Raw genomic sequence first — 17,834 nt, forward strand, 5'->3', positions numbered from 1 at the left:
TTCCGCTATCAGTGCAGCCAACTGTTGTGTGCTTCGCTTTTTGCTCGTCCGTCATAATGTCAGCTGTGTCAATGTTCCCGTATTGGCACCACTGTTTCTTTGCATCTGTGTTTTGTTGTGATCGAAAAAGTGGTGAGATTCGAAAAGAAATTATCCACAATTAAAACTAAAACATCTTTTATTGTCTAGGATTGATTAGGATAACTTCACTACATACTAGTAGGCCAAAGTAATTTTTCTTTTCGATTTAAATACAAAACTGCGGATGGCCATCCTAAAAATTATAATTATACAAATTCAATATAGATAAAATATAATTTTATTATTATTTTTAAAATATGTACCTAAATTTGGCAGTTAGCTGAATATGGCAATATGAATATAATTATATAGACACTTACAGCATTATAATTGTGTAAAATAAATATTCAATTAAAGAAAAAATCATACCATGTATAAATTTTGGATTGTATTTAATTAATCAAGGATTTAAAAAACCAATTGAATCTCACCACCATATTTAAGAGATTGAAAAGTATGTATATTTTAGTTTAGATATCATTTATTTATCTTGTTATAGTAATTTCGACTAATGTTCTTTTAACTGAGACTGAACTCTGGGCAACCTCTTGACAATTCTTATGAAACAATGTTTCGTTTGTTTATAAAATAACCTTACTTCTATTCACCATTATGAATAAACCTTTTAACTGATTATCAGTGCTACGAGGGTGGGTCAATAATTCCTTAGAAAAAAGCATTAAAACAGTTTTTATTTTTGTATTTTTTTTTTATTTCTCAACATAATCTCCTTGGAGCTCAATACACTTGGTTAGACATTTCTCAATTTTTTTTAAACCGTCAGAAAAATAAGTTTTCGGAAGGTCCTCAAAATAAGCATTTGTCCGATCGATGACTTCTTCATTTGAAAAAAAACGTTGTCCACTTAGCCATTTTTTTAAGTTTGGGAAAAGGAAAAAGTCACTGGGGGCTAAATCTGGCGAATACGGTGGGTGGTCGACCAATTCGAACTTCAATTCTTCAATTTTAGCCATTGATCGTAAACATGTGTGAACACGGGCATTGTCCTGATGAAAGAGGATTTTTTTCCTGTTTAAATGAGGCCGTTTTTCTTCAATTTTGTTTTTTAGCTGGTCCAATAAAGATGCATAATAATCCCCTGTTATTGTTTTTCCTTTTTCCAAATAGTCAACGAAAATAATTTCACGTGCATCCCAAAATACAGTAGCCATAACCTTACCAGCTGATTTTACGGTTTTCGCCTTCTTTGGACATGGTTTGCCTTCGCAATCCACTGCTTTGACTGTTCTTTCGTCTCGGGAGTATAGTGGTGTATCCATGTTTCATCTACAGTCACAAAGCGACGAAAAAATTCATCCGGATTGCGTTGCATGAGCGACAACAGGGCTTTAGAGGCCACCACCCTATTGCGTTTATTGTCGACTGTGAGCAAACGCGGCACCCATCTTGCAGAAATATTTTTCATGCCCAATTTGTCATGTAAAATAGAAATGACGCTACCTTTTGAGATCCCTGTAACCTCAATTATCTCACTCAACTTTAATCTTCGGTCACTTAACACCATATCGTGGATTTTATTGATCATTTCTGGTGTAGTCACCTCTACAGGACGTCCAGAGCGTGGTTCATCCTTTGTTGATGTACGACCACGTTTAAATTCATTTAACCAGTTATAAATAGTTGCAAGTGAAGGAGCAGATATGCCGTGAACTAAATCCAACTCATTTTTTATTTCCTTTGCTGTTAACCCTTTTATATTAAAATGTTTAATAACAGCTCTAAACTCAATTTTCTCCATTTTTGTAAACAAGCAAATTTTTTTTTTAAATGTACGAGAAACACACAACAACCCGACCAATCTGATTGAAACTTCGCAGCATACTGAATCGGTAGTGCCGCTGCATGAAAACAAACCGCTTACAGAACTAGTCGCGCCACCTGTCGGCTTTTCTAAGGACTTATTGACCCACCCTCGTATTTTCTATAACTTCATGAACATAATTCTATATAATGTTATCATGCAGATACCTGTAAATTTTAGTCTAACCAGGGTAACCAGGTTTGGAAAATATGAATACAGGCCATTGTCGGTGTGACTATATTTTTACATTTTTTAATAACTCCTGTTTTATTGTTTATTGTTCATTGTTTTCTTGTATCAAGTTATAATTTTTTTACAAATTACATAATATCGAATTTATTTCACTCATCTGGCCACTATGAGTTGATCATAGAAAAGGAACTCTTTCTGTGTTTGCATATGCGTAGGCATAGGAATAAAGGAACTACAATGTATATATCAGTTGCTTTGAAAAATTATATCCTACGTATACAATCAATTTTTCAGCATTCTGATTACTATTTGATACACCATAAAAAATATTTTGTAGCATTGAAATATTTCAGTGGTCTCATAACCTTTATCGGAGATTATTAAAAAATGGAAATTGTCCCGTAAATTCACTACGTCTGGTCACCCTAGGTATAATTGTCACACGTGTTGTCACAAGATAATAAAATAGACATACTTGTCATCCCTTAATTTTTTTCATCAATTGTTATTAGTTTCATGTGATCTTTTGTGAATGTTATTATTATTAAATTTGACAAACTGTGTTGATTTAAACTGATACAATTAAATTAATAGTGTGGGATCTAATTTATTAACCTATTCTCACTACATACTTATTGAGCCCCTAAATTTATCTTAGACCAACTTCTATATTAATATTAATTGATATGCTCGCAGTTTTTACGATTAATCACTATTATGCATACATTGTTTTGTTATTCTTTGCATATTGGTTAATCTCGAAAAATAAAATCTTTCCCGACAATTATTTAAAAAAAATTTAAATATTGAAAATAAAATAATTCTGTTTTGTATTATTTTTATAATCAAATTATAAAATATATTTCATATTTAATTTTTACTGTAGAGAAGTAAGAAAGCACCCTTTAATTCTTAAATGAGACGCTCTTTTTTATGTTTATTCTTGAATGGTTTGTTTTGTTGTTCTAATTTAAATATACCTTCATTTTTTACAGCATGTGAATGATATTTATTTTTCTTTATTTTGCATTTCTCGTGAGCAGCCGCATTTTTGATCGCATCAAAAATATAATAAAGCCGCCTAGGTTCTGAGTATTACTTCAGGTACTGGTTTTATTCTTGTCTATATATAAGGCATAGACAGCAACCTATTCGCGGGACAACTGGCAACCCTGATCTCTGTAAAATAACAGAAGATGGAAGATTATTATTTTGATTCAAATATAGTACACACTAACTAATCACTCATTCTAAATTCACTATATGATTGAACTTATTATTGCCATGCATTCATCTACTATTTTCCTAATAAATTGATTGCATATATTTGAATTATATTTATTTGTATTTTGTTATTTTTGCTCGTTTTCGGGTTCACTTTGCCCGTGTTTTAGTGTTAGCTGTTGATTGTTTTTTTATATGCATCTCCAGTGCTTGTTTAATACTTTGAATCTGGGATCTGGCAAAAGCACCAATGGCAGCCCAGCTGGAATGACTCTTTTGACAACTATAATTTTGTGCATCTAGAGGTTTTATTTTTCATTTTTTTGCAAGGATTCTTTTTTTGTATAAATAGGTACTTTAATATTATTTATATTATGTTTAGTTAATAATAGGTATTTTTATTATTTTTCCTTCATAATTTTGACAGAATTTCACTCCATCGAAGTGAAGTTATCATCAAAATTCTCTTATTTAGTAACATATTATGTTATCTTAGATATTATCATCTAAACTTTCTTCAGAATATTCAGACTGTGCTGGGTTCAAATCCCACAAAATCAATTTCTGTCTGCATAATCATTCTCTATTTTGGTTATGTAATTATTGTACTGAAATTATTGTTGACTCTTATTCAATTTATTTACCCATTCAAATAACAGTTCTCAACTTGGAACAAGAGGTGGCACAGTGGAAGAGAAAGCACTGCGAATCGGTGTCATCACAGGAGGATAAGGTCGATCGAAGGCTCATCGGGAACTTGGTGACATCCTATGTTAGAGCAGCAAAGGGTCCCGCTGAACGAGACCAGGCTTTAAGACTTCTGTCGTCTGTCCTTGGCTTGAAATTGCTTGAAGAGGACCAGAATTCCGCAGCCGCCAATAATATCCCACCTGGAAAACTGGCCAGTGAATTCGTCAGATTTCTTGAACGCGAATCTGCCGGTGGGTTTATACTTATATTAGTTTTTAGTTACTTTATCAGAATCGAAGAGTTTACTGTGTATTGAATATATTAAAAATATCATTTATTTCATGACGTGATGTTTCCCAAACTTATGGATGATTTTTGTTAAATACCGTAAGAGGGAGGACTAAACTATCATAAGACATTCATAATTCATATAATGTGTGGTGCAATTAAGATTTTAAAAAATCCTCCGCATACCCTTTGAAATCACAAAGAGGTACACATACCACAGTTTGGGAAACTGCATTATGGTTTTGATATGTCAACTTGCGTGTGATCATATATGTATCCATTGAAATCATAAGTAATTCAAATGATAATGTGTGTCATGATATAGTAACCAGATCTAACAATTAATAGGTGACCATCTCTCGATCTTCTTTATATAATATTATTGTATTAAGAACAATGTCATTAATATGGACGAAGCACCTGGAAAAAAAATGACACTCACTTTTTTGTCGGGTCTGCCGAATGGCATAATCTGTTCTAACACCATTACAATAAAGGTGATATTGCTATAAATTCCCGATGCTTTTTGTCGAGTCTGCCGAATGGTTCAGTTCGAACGGGTTCGCTAAAATGAACATTGACACTAGAAACACTGTTCTAACGCCATTACAATAAAGGTGATATTGCTATAAATTCCCGATGCATGATATCGCATAATGGAAATTGCGTGACGTCTACTTATACATGTGCGAATGACGCTATGCGCGAATTTACTTGCTAGCTACTGTATTGAGTGCATTGTCCATTAATAATGTCATTGATTAAGAATCACATTATACTAATTATTGTAATATATAATATTCGATTCCTTCTTACCCCTACACCTGTCTATTCAATAATGGATATTCCAGTAAACTATACTGCATATTTTTTTACAGAGATATTAATGAAATCTTTATTCAATAGGTCCCCCTCCGTTAGCCACAACATACCACAGCCAACCTAAACCGGTCAGTCCATTATCATCATCCTCAGGACATTCGACAAGTGTACAGCAAATGACGAATGCTTCACCACAAAGCGGGCGCATATCTACAAGCTCACCGCAATCAATCTCCAACAGTTCCCCATCCACTACCAGGATCTCACCGTCCGCAGCCAACAATGCCCTGATGAATGCCGTGCCTTCTCCGGTGGTACCTATTTCTTTGGATAATCCCATCCTCGCTTCGGCAAGTGCCGTCGTTTTAACTTCGGCGCCCAGTTTTGGACTATTCATGCCGATTGCTAGTCCTGATGTCGGTGTAAATCAGACTAGAAACTCTGAGGGAGCCATTTTGAAGAATGTTTTGAAAGACACGTAAGGATTCAACAAAATCGAGAATATTTAAAGCTTTCAACATTACTTGTTTAATGATGTTTCATCATAGCATTCCATCCTGTTTCAATGAGCTATAATGCAGTGAATGAAATTGTCATTACATAATTATAATGTAATATTGATGATGTATAAAAATATTGTAAACATCTCTGACATAAATAAATTATCATGCCATCAGCCAATAACACCCACATATTTTGTAATTTTTTTGTTAATAATTAGACAAATTTCATTTGATTTTCTTGTCTTCCGATATTCATAATTTAGTTTAACAATTGCATGTTCACCATGTTTTCTTTAAAAGTATATTTTAACAATTGAATTATAATGCTCCCTCGTCGGTGAATGTTGGCGCCCTTTGATAGATGTTGAATCACTGACGCTGTGTTGATAGCCAGCAAACATTTGTCAACCATGGGCCACACAACGCGTATGTCGACCTATTCACAATGGTGAGCACCACGTGACCACGCACATACGTTCACCTGACTTGGGTCATACTGAAAGCCAGCATTGTATGTACTGCAACATTATTTTATGATAGGAATATATTTGTTGCCAATCTGCAAAATTATATGGTATTCAAAAGTATTCAGCATTTATTTATATGCATATTTTATGAGCATATTTTTTGTTTTAATTTTTAATTTTAGTATGGCTATGGATGTTTGAATAATTAGTTACATGTGACATTTTTTAAACTAAATCTAGATACCCACGTTATCTCTGTGTATTATAATAATTATTATAGATTCATTTACCACCAAACTCTTGAATTTTGTAATATATTTTCAATATTTTTATGGCCCCATTTTTTTATTTTCACATTTTACTATCAACATATTGATATACAGGTATTCCTTGACTTACGATCATGATTAAAACGTTAGTTGAGTTTATCCAAAATATTTAAATTTTTATTTTAATTTTAAATATATTATATACCTCAAAATTCTGTTGATTTGTGATTAAAACTTCTTTTCATTTTTAAATCAGGAGAAAGATTTTTGGTACAAAAAATCATTGATAATCGATTTATTCGTTGTAAATAGGTAATGGAAGGGTAAACCTCAAAGCATAGGATAGTTAGAAAGGAAATTCCGGTAAATGAACGGTGACCATCTGGGCACTCAATGTATGTTTTTCCAGTACATGTCAAGCAATGACCGAAAAAAAAATTGAAATGCCAAATGTGTCATTTTCCATAAAGTAGTATTACGTTTTTAAGTTTGCAACTTTTTATGTGATTACGTTTAACGTCAAGTAAACAATAAGTCAGGATTAAAATATAAACTCTTTATTTTCTGTCATCTGGCTATATCCTTTGACATGTTTAATACGTATTATTTTATGATTATTTATTAGATTTATTACATCGTTATAGCTGTACTCGCGTACGAGTCACTAAATTTGTATAAAAATAACTACCTAATTATCAGAACTACAATAATTTCATTAACAATTTAATTAGTTGCAAGTTCTTAATATCGTAATTCAAAGGATCGTATATCATGGCATATCTGTAGAATCTTTGAACTTATTCTAATATATTTGGAATATGATAATTAAATTTCTGATTACCTACCAAGTTTTCCACTTAAAATTTCAATATACTGCTTGCCTATGTCAAAATGATTTTCGAATTCAATTATACATTTAATTCTAAATTCATAATTTGAATTAGTTTTTACCAAACAAATATCTTACTAACTTGTATCAGTTCTTCATAATTCATGGCATGATATTTTATCATAATATTTTTTTTGAGATCACTCTTCTAATTATTATTAAATTCCATCTTGAATACCTACATTTTGTAGGTCATGGTTTCATTCGTTTGGGTATGTTGGCATCTTAAATTTTGATTTACATAATTATGTTTTACTGTATAACTTTTGTTATGCTTATTTATAAGCTTTAAATTTCATCAGGCACCTTTTCTGGGAAGTATAAATTATTTTTTAAATATACCTAATGATTAATAGTATTTATTCAAAATACTAATAAAAAACAATGTATAACATATTAATTTAATAATAATTTACCGAATAAATCAATTTAATATTGCATTATCTCCACAAGTTCCATAAAATATACAATTGAGTTGGCTCTATTGAAATTTCCATTGTCTATAAAAATTGCCTGTGTTACTGTCCATTTACTTTTATATAAAAAAGGAAGTATATTTTAAATTACACTAGCACTATGGAAGTGTATGAACTCGAAATAAATATGCATTTTATCGTCATGCATGTTTTATGTTAATAGTGTACTGTACAAAATCAGTCATACTCTCTGATGTATTTCCATTTTGAATGTAAACTCTCCGGCTCTAATAACACCATAGAAAATGTGCAATATGTATTAATTTTTTTCTTTGTCACCAATTTAATGATGTAGATTTTGATTATTTCGATGTTGATATCTAAAAATAATTATCTGTTAAAACAAGTCATTGATAAGGTTGTTAATATTAACTAGTAATTTAAATCTTTATCTAAAAAAAATTGGGAAGATCCATATTATTTTATTATATTATAATGTATATTTTTGGTTTGTGTAAATAACTGCTTTACGATAATTTGGTACCTATTATAAAAAGCTGAATAATGTCATACGAGTTTTTAATATTTTTCATAAACTGTTTCATAAATTTGTTTCTCAACAAACCTATATGTTTAGGTAAGTATAATTATAATACTTGTTGCACAATTTTCATCGGGTACAAGGAATCACTTGCAAATCAATTGTTTGTATTTTCGTTTACCTTGTACTGAAATTTTATTTCCTTTCTTTTGTAATGGCGCTGTCATATGATCCATGTTATCTATTATTTTCATATAATTTTATTTCTGCACCAGTTTACTTTTAAATCATATATTTGCTGAATAGAAATATCTGTTATAATAATATTATGTTCGGCATAAGTTTGATAATATGTACCTAATAAAATAGTGTTTTAAAAATTAGATTTCACTAAACTATTAAATGAAATCAGTGTTGCAAGCAATTCAATATGCCTAATCAGTTTATAATATAATATAATAATTTGGTATGAAAAGTATAATAATTACTTGTAAATATACTTACCTATTTATTTGTACAATCAAATTTTTATATTTGAAACCATCATTAAATAAGCTGAAATAGCTACATATATATAATATAATAATATGTAAGTAAGTATATATTGTACAATTTTAAATAAATTGTGTAAATCAATTTATTTCATAATCGTCAGTTTATAAATTATAATCGATTCCTATAATAGTAAAAATATCGTGCACTGTTTTCTATTACAAAGGTTACATGTTAGATGGTGAACTAATTTTTTATATATTGTATTTACGATTTGTACAAAAGATTATAAATGAATGAAAATGTTTCGTATTGTCTTCAATATTCCTGTATATACCAGCTATTGTGATTATTATGAAATAAATGAAAACTATTAATCTAAACTATGTTTTTTATTCTATTGGTATATTGTAAAACACCATTTCGTCATTCTATCTTGAAAAACTCATATATCCAAAAATGTCGAATGTTCTTCCAGGCGTTCAATGATTTTCCTATAAAAATCAGTGAAGCCTAGTTTCAGTTTGTAACATTGAGAGTTTGTATGAGAATTTGCTTCTTTTTTTTTTCTTCACTTTCATACTTTTAGGTTCCATCTTTATACACGAAGAACTTCTTGAACATCTTGTAAAATCTCATTCTAGTCAATAATCTTTATTTTAGTAGGATTGTGATAAACTTTGTTCGAATTAAATCCTAGCTCTGACAGCCTAATCTATTATTGTATTGTTAGATGGATTAGTTTTAATGGAAAGAAGGTTTTGCAGACATCGTCTCTGTTCTGGCAGAACACACCAACTGGAGAATACTAGTTTTGAGTAATTTGACTTTGAAGTTATTAAAATGTTTGAAATAATGGTCTATCATGTGAGTTTATTAAGTAATCGTTAAAAGGATGACTTTAAAATAAAGACTGTTTATTTATTAAGAAGGTTTCCAGAGGGTAAATTTTGAAATAAGGAACATTTTGGTACTAACACAACATGTAATTTTTTCGAATTAGTGTCTTCTGCCAGAACAGTGACGACATATCCTAGGTTCCAAAGAATATTTATTTCTAAATTGAAAAATACACTTGAATATACATAATTTGGAACAGACCTGTTAGAAAAACCGCTAAATATAATCTTGGACTGAACGGGGTTCAACCCAAATCTATCGCTCTCGGAACGTAAACACTTATCCAATTAATCTATCATAAAGGGAGTCCATGTACTATGGTGGCAATTATTGCGCCCGGTAACCGCGCGATTCATCAGCGTTTGAGGGGAATGGGATGATTGGCCTCCGGACAATATTGGACGCCGCACTGTCGTAGACACGTGTAGACGAGGTACGAGGGTGGGTCAATAATTCCTTAGAAAAAAGCATTAAAACAGTTTTTATTTTTGTATTTTTTTTTATTTCTCAACATAATCTCCTTGGAGCTCAATACACTTGGTTAGACGTTTCTCAATTTTTTTTAAACCGTCAGAAAAATAAGTTTTCGGAAGGTCCTCAAAATAAGCATTTGTCCGATCGATGACTTCTTCATTTGAAAAAAAACGTTGTCCACTTAGCCATTTTTTTAAGTTTGGGAAAAGGAAAAAGTCACTGGGGGCTAAATCTGGCGAATACGGTGGGTGGTCGACCAATTCGAACTTCAATTCTTCAATTTTAGCCATTGATCGTAAACATGTGTGAACACGGGCATTGTCCTGATGAAAGAGGATTTTTTTCCTGTTTAAATGAGGCCGTTTTTCTTCAATTTTGTTTTTTAGCTGGTCCAATAAAGATGCATAATAATCCTCTGTTATTGTTTTTCCTTTTTCCAAATAGTCAACGAAAATAATTCCACGTGCATCCCAAAATACAGTAGCCATAACCTTACCAGCTGATTTTACGGTTTTCGCCTTCTTTGGACATGGTTCGCCTTTCGCAATCCACTGCTTTGACTGTTCTTTCGTCTCGGGAGTATAGTGGTGTATCCATGTTTCATCTACAGTCACAAAGCGACGAAAAAATTCATCCGGATTGCGTTGCATGAGCGACAACAGGGCTTTAGAGGCCACCACCCTATTGCGTTTATTGTCGACTGTGAGCAAACCACCCATCTTGCAGAAATTTTTTTCATGCCCAATTTGTCATGTAAAATAGAAATGACGCTACCTTTTGAGATCCCTGTAACCTCAATTATCTCACTCAACTTTAATCTTCGGTCACTTAACACCATATCGTGGATTTTATTGATCATTTCTGGTGTAGTCACCTCTACAGGACGTCCTGAGCGTGGTTCATCCTTTGTTGATGTACGACCACGTTTAAATTCATTTAACCAGTTATAAATAGTTGCAAGTGAAGGAGCAGATGTGCCGTGAACTAAATCCAACTCATTTTTTATTTCCTTTGCTGTTAACCCTTTTATATTAAAATGTTTAATAACAGCTCTAAACTCAATTTTCTCCATTTTTGTAAACAAGCAAATTTTTTTTTTAAATGTACGAGAAACACACAACAACCCGACCAATCTGATTGAAACTTCGCAGCATACTGAATCGGTAGTGCCGCTGCATGGAAACAAACCGCTTACAGTACTAGTCGCGCCACCTGTCGGCTTTTCTAAGGACTTATTGACCCACCCTCGTATTTTAATCAGTTTCTATCTACTACTTAGTAGTTTGAATTTATTTTACTCTTAACATAATGTATTCTTTATCGTGGATTGAGAATTACCATGCCTAAGGCTTTATATAAAATAAAAAACTCTTTTTTCGTTGGAACTTAAACATATGCACGATTAAATCATTGTTTACGTCTGCATATTTACATTCTTACCAACTATTACATCATAATATAATCATTGAAGTATAAATAATAATATTGAATATTTTTTTTTAAAGTACCTATAACTAACGTCTATTTATTTTCGAATTCCGTGGCGTCCAGTTGTCCGGTGCCAAATCGTCCTAGACCCTTTGTGAGTGTATTTTGTCGGTCAGTCGGGCATGGATATTTTTTTGCAAAATGCAGTGTAAGAAACGCGGTATCTGGGTGCAGCACACGTTTGGTACGCAAACCATCTGGGCAGGCTCTAAATCAGATATAACTTGAATATAACGGAAATTACTTGCCTGAGATTTTAGAAAATATTTTGAGAGATTGTAAATAATGAAGATGGGGAATCACTGTCTGCGGTATAATAAGATGTTGCTGCCACAATATTATACTATTATGTAACTAAAATAAGTCAATTTTTTTATAGTGTTGACTGTCAATTCATGGTGGAAATGCATTGTATTATTAATTAAATAAAACGTAATTTTTAGTATGTATTTACTAATTCCACTTTTTTTATTAAATATTAATTTAGACCAATTTCGTCCGCTTCAGATGGACATTATGAACTAGTTACAATGTCTCTGAAGCGGACGAAACAGGTCCAAACTAATATTTAATAAAAATAAGTGGTACAGCAGTACACTCTCAGTAATCCGCCGCTCGATTATCCGACAACTACTCTAATCCGCCGTTATTTTTACTAGTTGAAAGCACAAAATCAAGCTCTACAATTTGCCGATATTCGATTGTCAAATTCAGTAGTCTGCTGCGTACAAGTTCATAACGCAGATGAGACAGGTTTATTTTACAAACTTCTCCTTCGTAAAACGTACATTCATCGCGAAGCAAGTAATATACCATTGTGGAAAGTGCCCAAGGACACCAAAAGTCACAATAATTATGCCGTGCTCCAATGCAACCAGGACACACAAAATGAAGCTTTTGGTCATAGGGAAACCCAGGAATCCTAAGCCATTCAAGAATGTCTACCTCACTGAACAACTGGTTGTGTCAAGTGATTTACTGTTTAATAATTAGTTAATAAACTTAGTTTATAAATATGTATAATTTAGTAAATGCTTGATTTTATTATAAATAAAACCGTAATTTGCTACCAGTTTTAATTTTTACCATATTTTGTATGTATACACCATAATCCACCGCTTTCACTAATTGGACACTATATAGAGTACTGTATTAGTCTGCGGCAATTTTAACGTGAAGCGTGGCCGTTTCGAGAACTACAATATTGGCATAGATCGCAGCGCGCCACGACGGCGGCCATAACACTGTATTTTCGTATAGTAACATATCATTTTCGCACTGTCGTACCTTTTTTAAAATTATGTTTTATTTAATTAATAATAAAATAATTTTTTTTTTTTTTTGTGATTTTACCGAGGCTTTGACTGCGACTCGCTGTCATATCGCCTCTTCTCTTCTAGAAGGGGATCCTTCGATCAGGTCCTCACTCCTATTCTGTTAAATGGCTTTATAATTATTTTGTCTAGCTCTTCCGTCTTTCTTTCTTTCTTCTTTAGACGCCAGTGATTTATGCACCAGAATCGCTCTCCTCCGTATCCATCCCTTCTGTATTTTCGATACATCGTGTAATCATTGAATTTCAGATAGTCTAATTCAGACCTCAGCCAAGTCTCTGAGATTAATGCTATTGAAATTTTTTGTCTTATTAAGTAGAGTTCTATATCATCCTTTTTTTGCTTCATACTTCTGGCATTCCATTGTAAAATCCTAATTTGTTTTTTATTATCCATTTTGCTCCAGAACCTCCCCTAGAATTTCCTTTAAGTGTCCTTCTTTGAATTGTTTGCCTACCCAGTCCACTGCTTTAATTATTAGTTGTTTAATGATCTGCTGCCAGTCTCCCCCTTTCAGCAAGACTTTCATAATTTCTCCCATCGCGTTAACCTCTGTCTTCCCCTTTGAATTTTTCTTATTTTTTGTAGGCTTTACGCTACTACCTGTAGATATTATTGTTGAGCCTGAAGCTTCTACCACCGCTTCTTCTTTCTTTTTGTTTTCCTTAGTTTTTTGAATTGTTTCGCTTTCATCTCTTCCTACGATTTTTTTTTGTTTTAATATGTCAGCATAGCTATTATTTAACATATTTTTTTTTGCTTCCTTGAAAGGTATGTTCATTTTTTTCATTGCTTCTTTGCAATTCTTTTCCTCTTGCCACTTTGGGCATTTTTGGCTGTTTGCCGCGTGGTTACCTTTGCAATTGATGCACGTAATTTCCTCATTTTTTTTGCAGGTTTTGTGATTTTCACCACACTTAGGGCACGTTTCTACTGTACGTCCGCAATTGTTCGCGATATGCCCATATCGCCAGCATTTGTAGCATTGCATAACCCTGAATACATACGGTTCTACAGCAAAAGAGACTCCATATATGTAAATTGTTCTCGGCAATATTTTCTCCCCAAATTTAATACTGACTGACGAGGTCTTTGTCAGCTCTCCTGTATCACCTTTTCTTGTCAACCTCTTAAGGTTGATTACTTTTGCATCACTTTTGATTTCCATTTGCAGTTCTTGGAGGTCCATATCAATATCGACTTTTCTTATTACTCCATAAGAGCAGGAGTCATTCTCTTTGGTCACAAAACCGAGATCTTTGAGTTCTCCAGCTTGTTTCACTTTATCTGCTTCTTTTTCGTCTTCTACTTGGATGTACGTCTTTAAATTTTTATTGTAAATTTTCTGTACTTTTACTCCTGCCTTATGCAGCATCTGCGCTATTTTCAATTTTAATGGAATTTTACTTCCCGTCGCTATCATGACGATGTTTTGGTTTCCCTTTGGAGTGACCCCAGAGTCTCTTCTGGGTTTTTTTCCAGAGGTCACCGTCTGCCATTCTTCTTCTTTTTCTCCAACCACTTCCTCTTCATCATCGTTTCTTTTCTTCTTCGTTTTTTTGGTTTCATTCACTTCCATCGTGGTGTTTTCCATTTTATTGCTTTTGCCGTTCACGCGGTCTTGGAATTCGCGCAACAGTGTGAACAAAAAACAGTGTGGACAACCCCTCGCTTCACAGCGTTTGACGCACTCCCCGCATAAAGTGCACTATCCGTGCAACAATAAATATTTTTCACTTTTTCTCAAGCACTGGCACTGATTGTCAAAATCACATGGGACCACACATGTTGAGTTTATTGTCAAATTCATTTACAAACAATATTATTTTTGTTGTATCCCGTATTTATAACCGTTCGCGAGTAACCAGGCGAATAGCGTCCCGAATACGCAAGCGAAGTTGTACAACCTCACTCCACCGCTGTTGGCTTCCGATTGAATAAGATAATTAAATTACCATGTTTAATCCTAAGCGGAGCACATCGACGTCCACAGGGTGGAGGATTAACAGATTTTCGTTTTTACGAGAAATGGATGTTAGCCACTTACTCAACCTATAGATTGAAAAACTATATTTGAAACTGAGATCCACTATTTTATTACCTGACATATTAACCACTTAGCCATGATTGATACAAATTTCTCTAGCCATAATTAAATTTCTTTTTAAGCCTCGATGACATTGAGCTACTTTACAAGGTGCTAGCTGGCGAATTTACAATCTGCTTGTAAACTCGCCCAGTGTCATCGAACAAGCTAACAAGCAGATTGTAAACAATCTACCAACAAAAGTTGAAAGCCGGTCAACTTTACACGCTACACGCTGGCGTGTGGGTCTACTAAGTCTGCGCAGTAGAGCGATAGCAGCGACCTCCCGGTAAAAAAACGAACTGCCTACTCAATAAGTCCTGTCAAAATAGTACCAAAAATAACGGTTTCAACTCGCTAGCTTATTGGCTTCTGAGCGAGTGGAAAGTTTTGTGTGTCATCATCACAATCGCACTAGCTGACTCGTCCGCTTTTAAATTCGCCAACAAGCAGCTTGTAAAGTTACTCAACGTCATTGATGCTTTAGAAAATTTCGTGTTTTCAATTTTTGCATAATATTTATTATGCATAGCCAATGGCGCACCCAGGGGGGGCCAGGGGGCCTTGGCCCCCCCCAAAATATGAAAATCATCAGAATTATTTTACACATTGAAATCGAAAGCCAATAAACTATACCTTGGGCTTAGACAAACAACATGGCAAAAAATGATTTGTAATTCTCCAGCACCCTTTTTAGTAAAATTTCTTAGATTTTAATTTCTAACACAAAAATTTCGAAAAACTAATGTCAGGTTTTTTTAGAAACCCATTCCCTAATGAAATTCTCGGTGTCCACCCGAATTCTGGAGTAGTATAAGTGATGGCTGGGGAGGGTTGACAGGGCTCTAGCCTGGGGGCCCGGGCTGTGGGGGGCCGGCGTGTCGGGTTGACCAGATAAGTGAGATAAACGCACATCATAAATTATCTTTAATAGTAAAAAAAGTCGCCTGCGGCGCTATTAACGTCATGACTATGACCATTTTAAATTATATAATTGTCCAATATATTTTCAGATTATTATGTGTCGATACTCGACAGCTCCATTATTAAAGTAGATGTATTGAAAATCGCCAATAATTCACTGTATAAGTACCCTCAATTTGAACTAAAACACAATTTGAAAAACGTTAATGTAGTGTTTCACACTGTCTTTAATCTAAGCGGTAAGCCGTTAAATACCCTAGCCCAGTGGTCGGTAAACTCATTAGTCAATAGAGCCAAATATCAACAGTACAACGATTGAGATTTCTTTTAAGAGCCAAATTTCTTAAACTGAAATTATATGCGTAGGTAGTAAGTAGGTACACTGCTTATTTACTTAATAAACTTTAGTTAAAGTTTTAAGTCCTAATTAAATTATAGGTAGTGTTACACCCCCGTATGGTCCCCATTTGGGGATGTCTCTGTATATCTGGAGAGGCCCAAGTCGGTATCAAATCCAACAAATAGTAAAGCGCTGATTACGAAAATAAATAATAATAATAGAGCCGAGCCGGCAATGCCTTAGATTATGACCGTTGAAAAATATTGCAACGTCGCCGTTTTTCGACAACGCTTCTCGTTGAAAGCGAAACACAAGATGGCGGGTAATATGCTGCAACAGCCAAACAGTAAACACGCGCATTTCGTTCTCCGTAAAATAAATTATTAAAAATGTAACTATTATATAATATTAGCTTAAATATACCTTGCCGTTTCCAAAACAATTCTGGTGTGTTATTTGTTTACCTCCACATCCCGAATCCAGACGAAAAACCATACTAAAAATAAAAGTGACAGCTTGCTATTCACTTTCGAAAATGGAGGGAAGTGATAGTAGGTACACTGAATAAAACTGAATATCATACGTAATAATGATCTTATTTATTAATAAAAATTAAATTGTAAGTCAGGTATCCATAAAATTGAATCATGACAATGACTGACAAACTCAATGTGAATAATGGCCTTGCATCTCCTTGTAAAGTTTGGGTAAGTCAGGTTCGTATGTTGTTGGTTTAATTTTAAGCACGATTCCAGGTTCTCATCAATAAATCGATTTCTCAATTTACTCTTGATTTCCTCTCTTGGAAATCTTTTTACTAACCACAAAACTTGCAATATTAAATACAGAACTTTATTTTTCTTGACTGTTCTCCTCAGCTGCTTTCTTCCTTGCATCATCGACAGAATATTTAGCGCAAAATTACGAGTTTTTAGTTGTAGTATCTCTCTAAATTTGAATGCGCTAATTTTTCCCGACACATAAATAAAGGTCGGTAAGCCATTTAAGTTTTGAATAAACGTGAAGTCTCGGTCTATTCAACATTACATTTACGGTTATCCTCTTCCATTTTCTTTGTTTCTTCATTGTAGCCATGTCAAATATGGCAGAGAGCATCTGTGGCAGAGCCGCACTCAAGGGGCCAAAGAGCCGCAGTTTGCCGACCACTGCCCTAGCCTGAGGGCCCGTTTCAGGATGTGGGGGCCATGGTGTAGGTACACCGAGTGCAATATACAAAAGACCGATAAACGAGATATTAGGCTGTGTTGTATTGAGTAGGTTGTGTATAATTTAAAAGCAATAATACTTTTTTTGTCCATTTTCAATTAATATGTTGAAACCTCAATATTAAAAAACCAAAAATCTGCGATAAACATTCGGCGAAAAGAACGACTATGCCCACTACCGTGGTGATGTAAATCAAAAGAACACTTTTTTCGGTGGAATTCGGCATAAATATTGTAGCTCTCTAGACCAGTGTTCCCCAAACTTTCGACATCTGTGTACCCCTTCTATAATTTTCGTAACACTGAGTACTCCTCGTCAAAGAAAAATGCATATAAGTACTTTAATAACAATCAAAATATATTCCT

General features: G+C 33.6%; 1 protein-coding gene across 3 annotated transcripts in view; it reads left to right on the forward strand.

Moving 5' to 3' along the window:
* Window positions 1-8,873, forward strand: part of LOC147067042 (uncharacterized) — a 105,959-nt gene extending 97,086 nt beyond the window's left edge. For 2 of the 3 annotated variants that reach the window (XM_085953661.1, XM_085953662.1), the window contains exons 7-8: window positions 3,979-4,260; window positions 5,204-8,873. In XM_085953661.1, the coding sequence (XP_085809787.1) occupies window positions 3,979-4,260; window positions 5,204-5,601 (680 nt within the window). In that variant the 3' untranslated portion in view covers window positions 5,602-8,873. The remainder of the gene's footprint in view (window positions 1-3,978; window positions 4,261-5,203) is intronic. The other variant, XR_015071445.1, reaches the window with a different exon arrangement.
* Window positions 8,874-17,834: the final 8,961 nt, after the last annotated feature.

This window comes from Rhyacophila brunnea, unplaced genomic scaffold, assembly GCF_057557595.1.
Source record: "Rhyacophila brunnea isolate RB1 unplaced genomic scaffold, BYU_Rbru_1.0 scaffold_4, whole genome shotgun sequence".
NCBI lineage: Eukaryota > Metazoa > Arthropoda > Insecta > Trichoptera > Rhyacophilidae > Rhyacophila > Rhyacophila brunnea.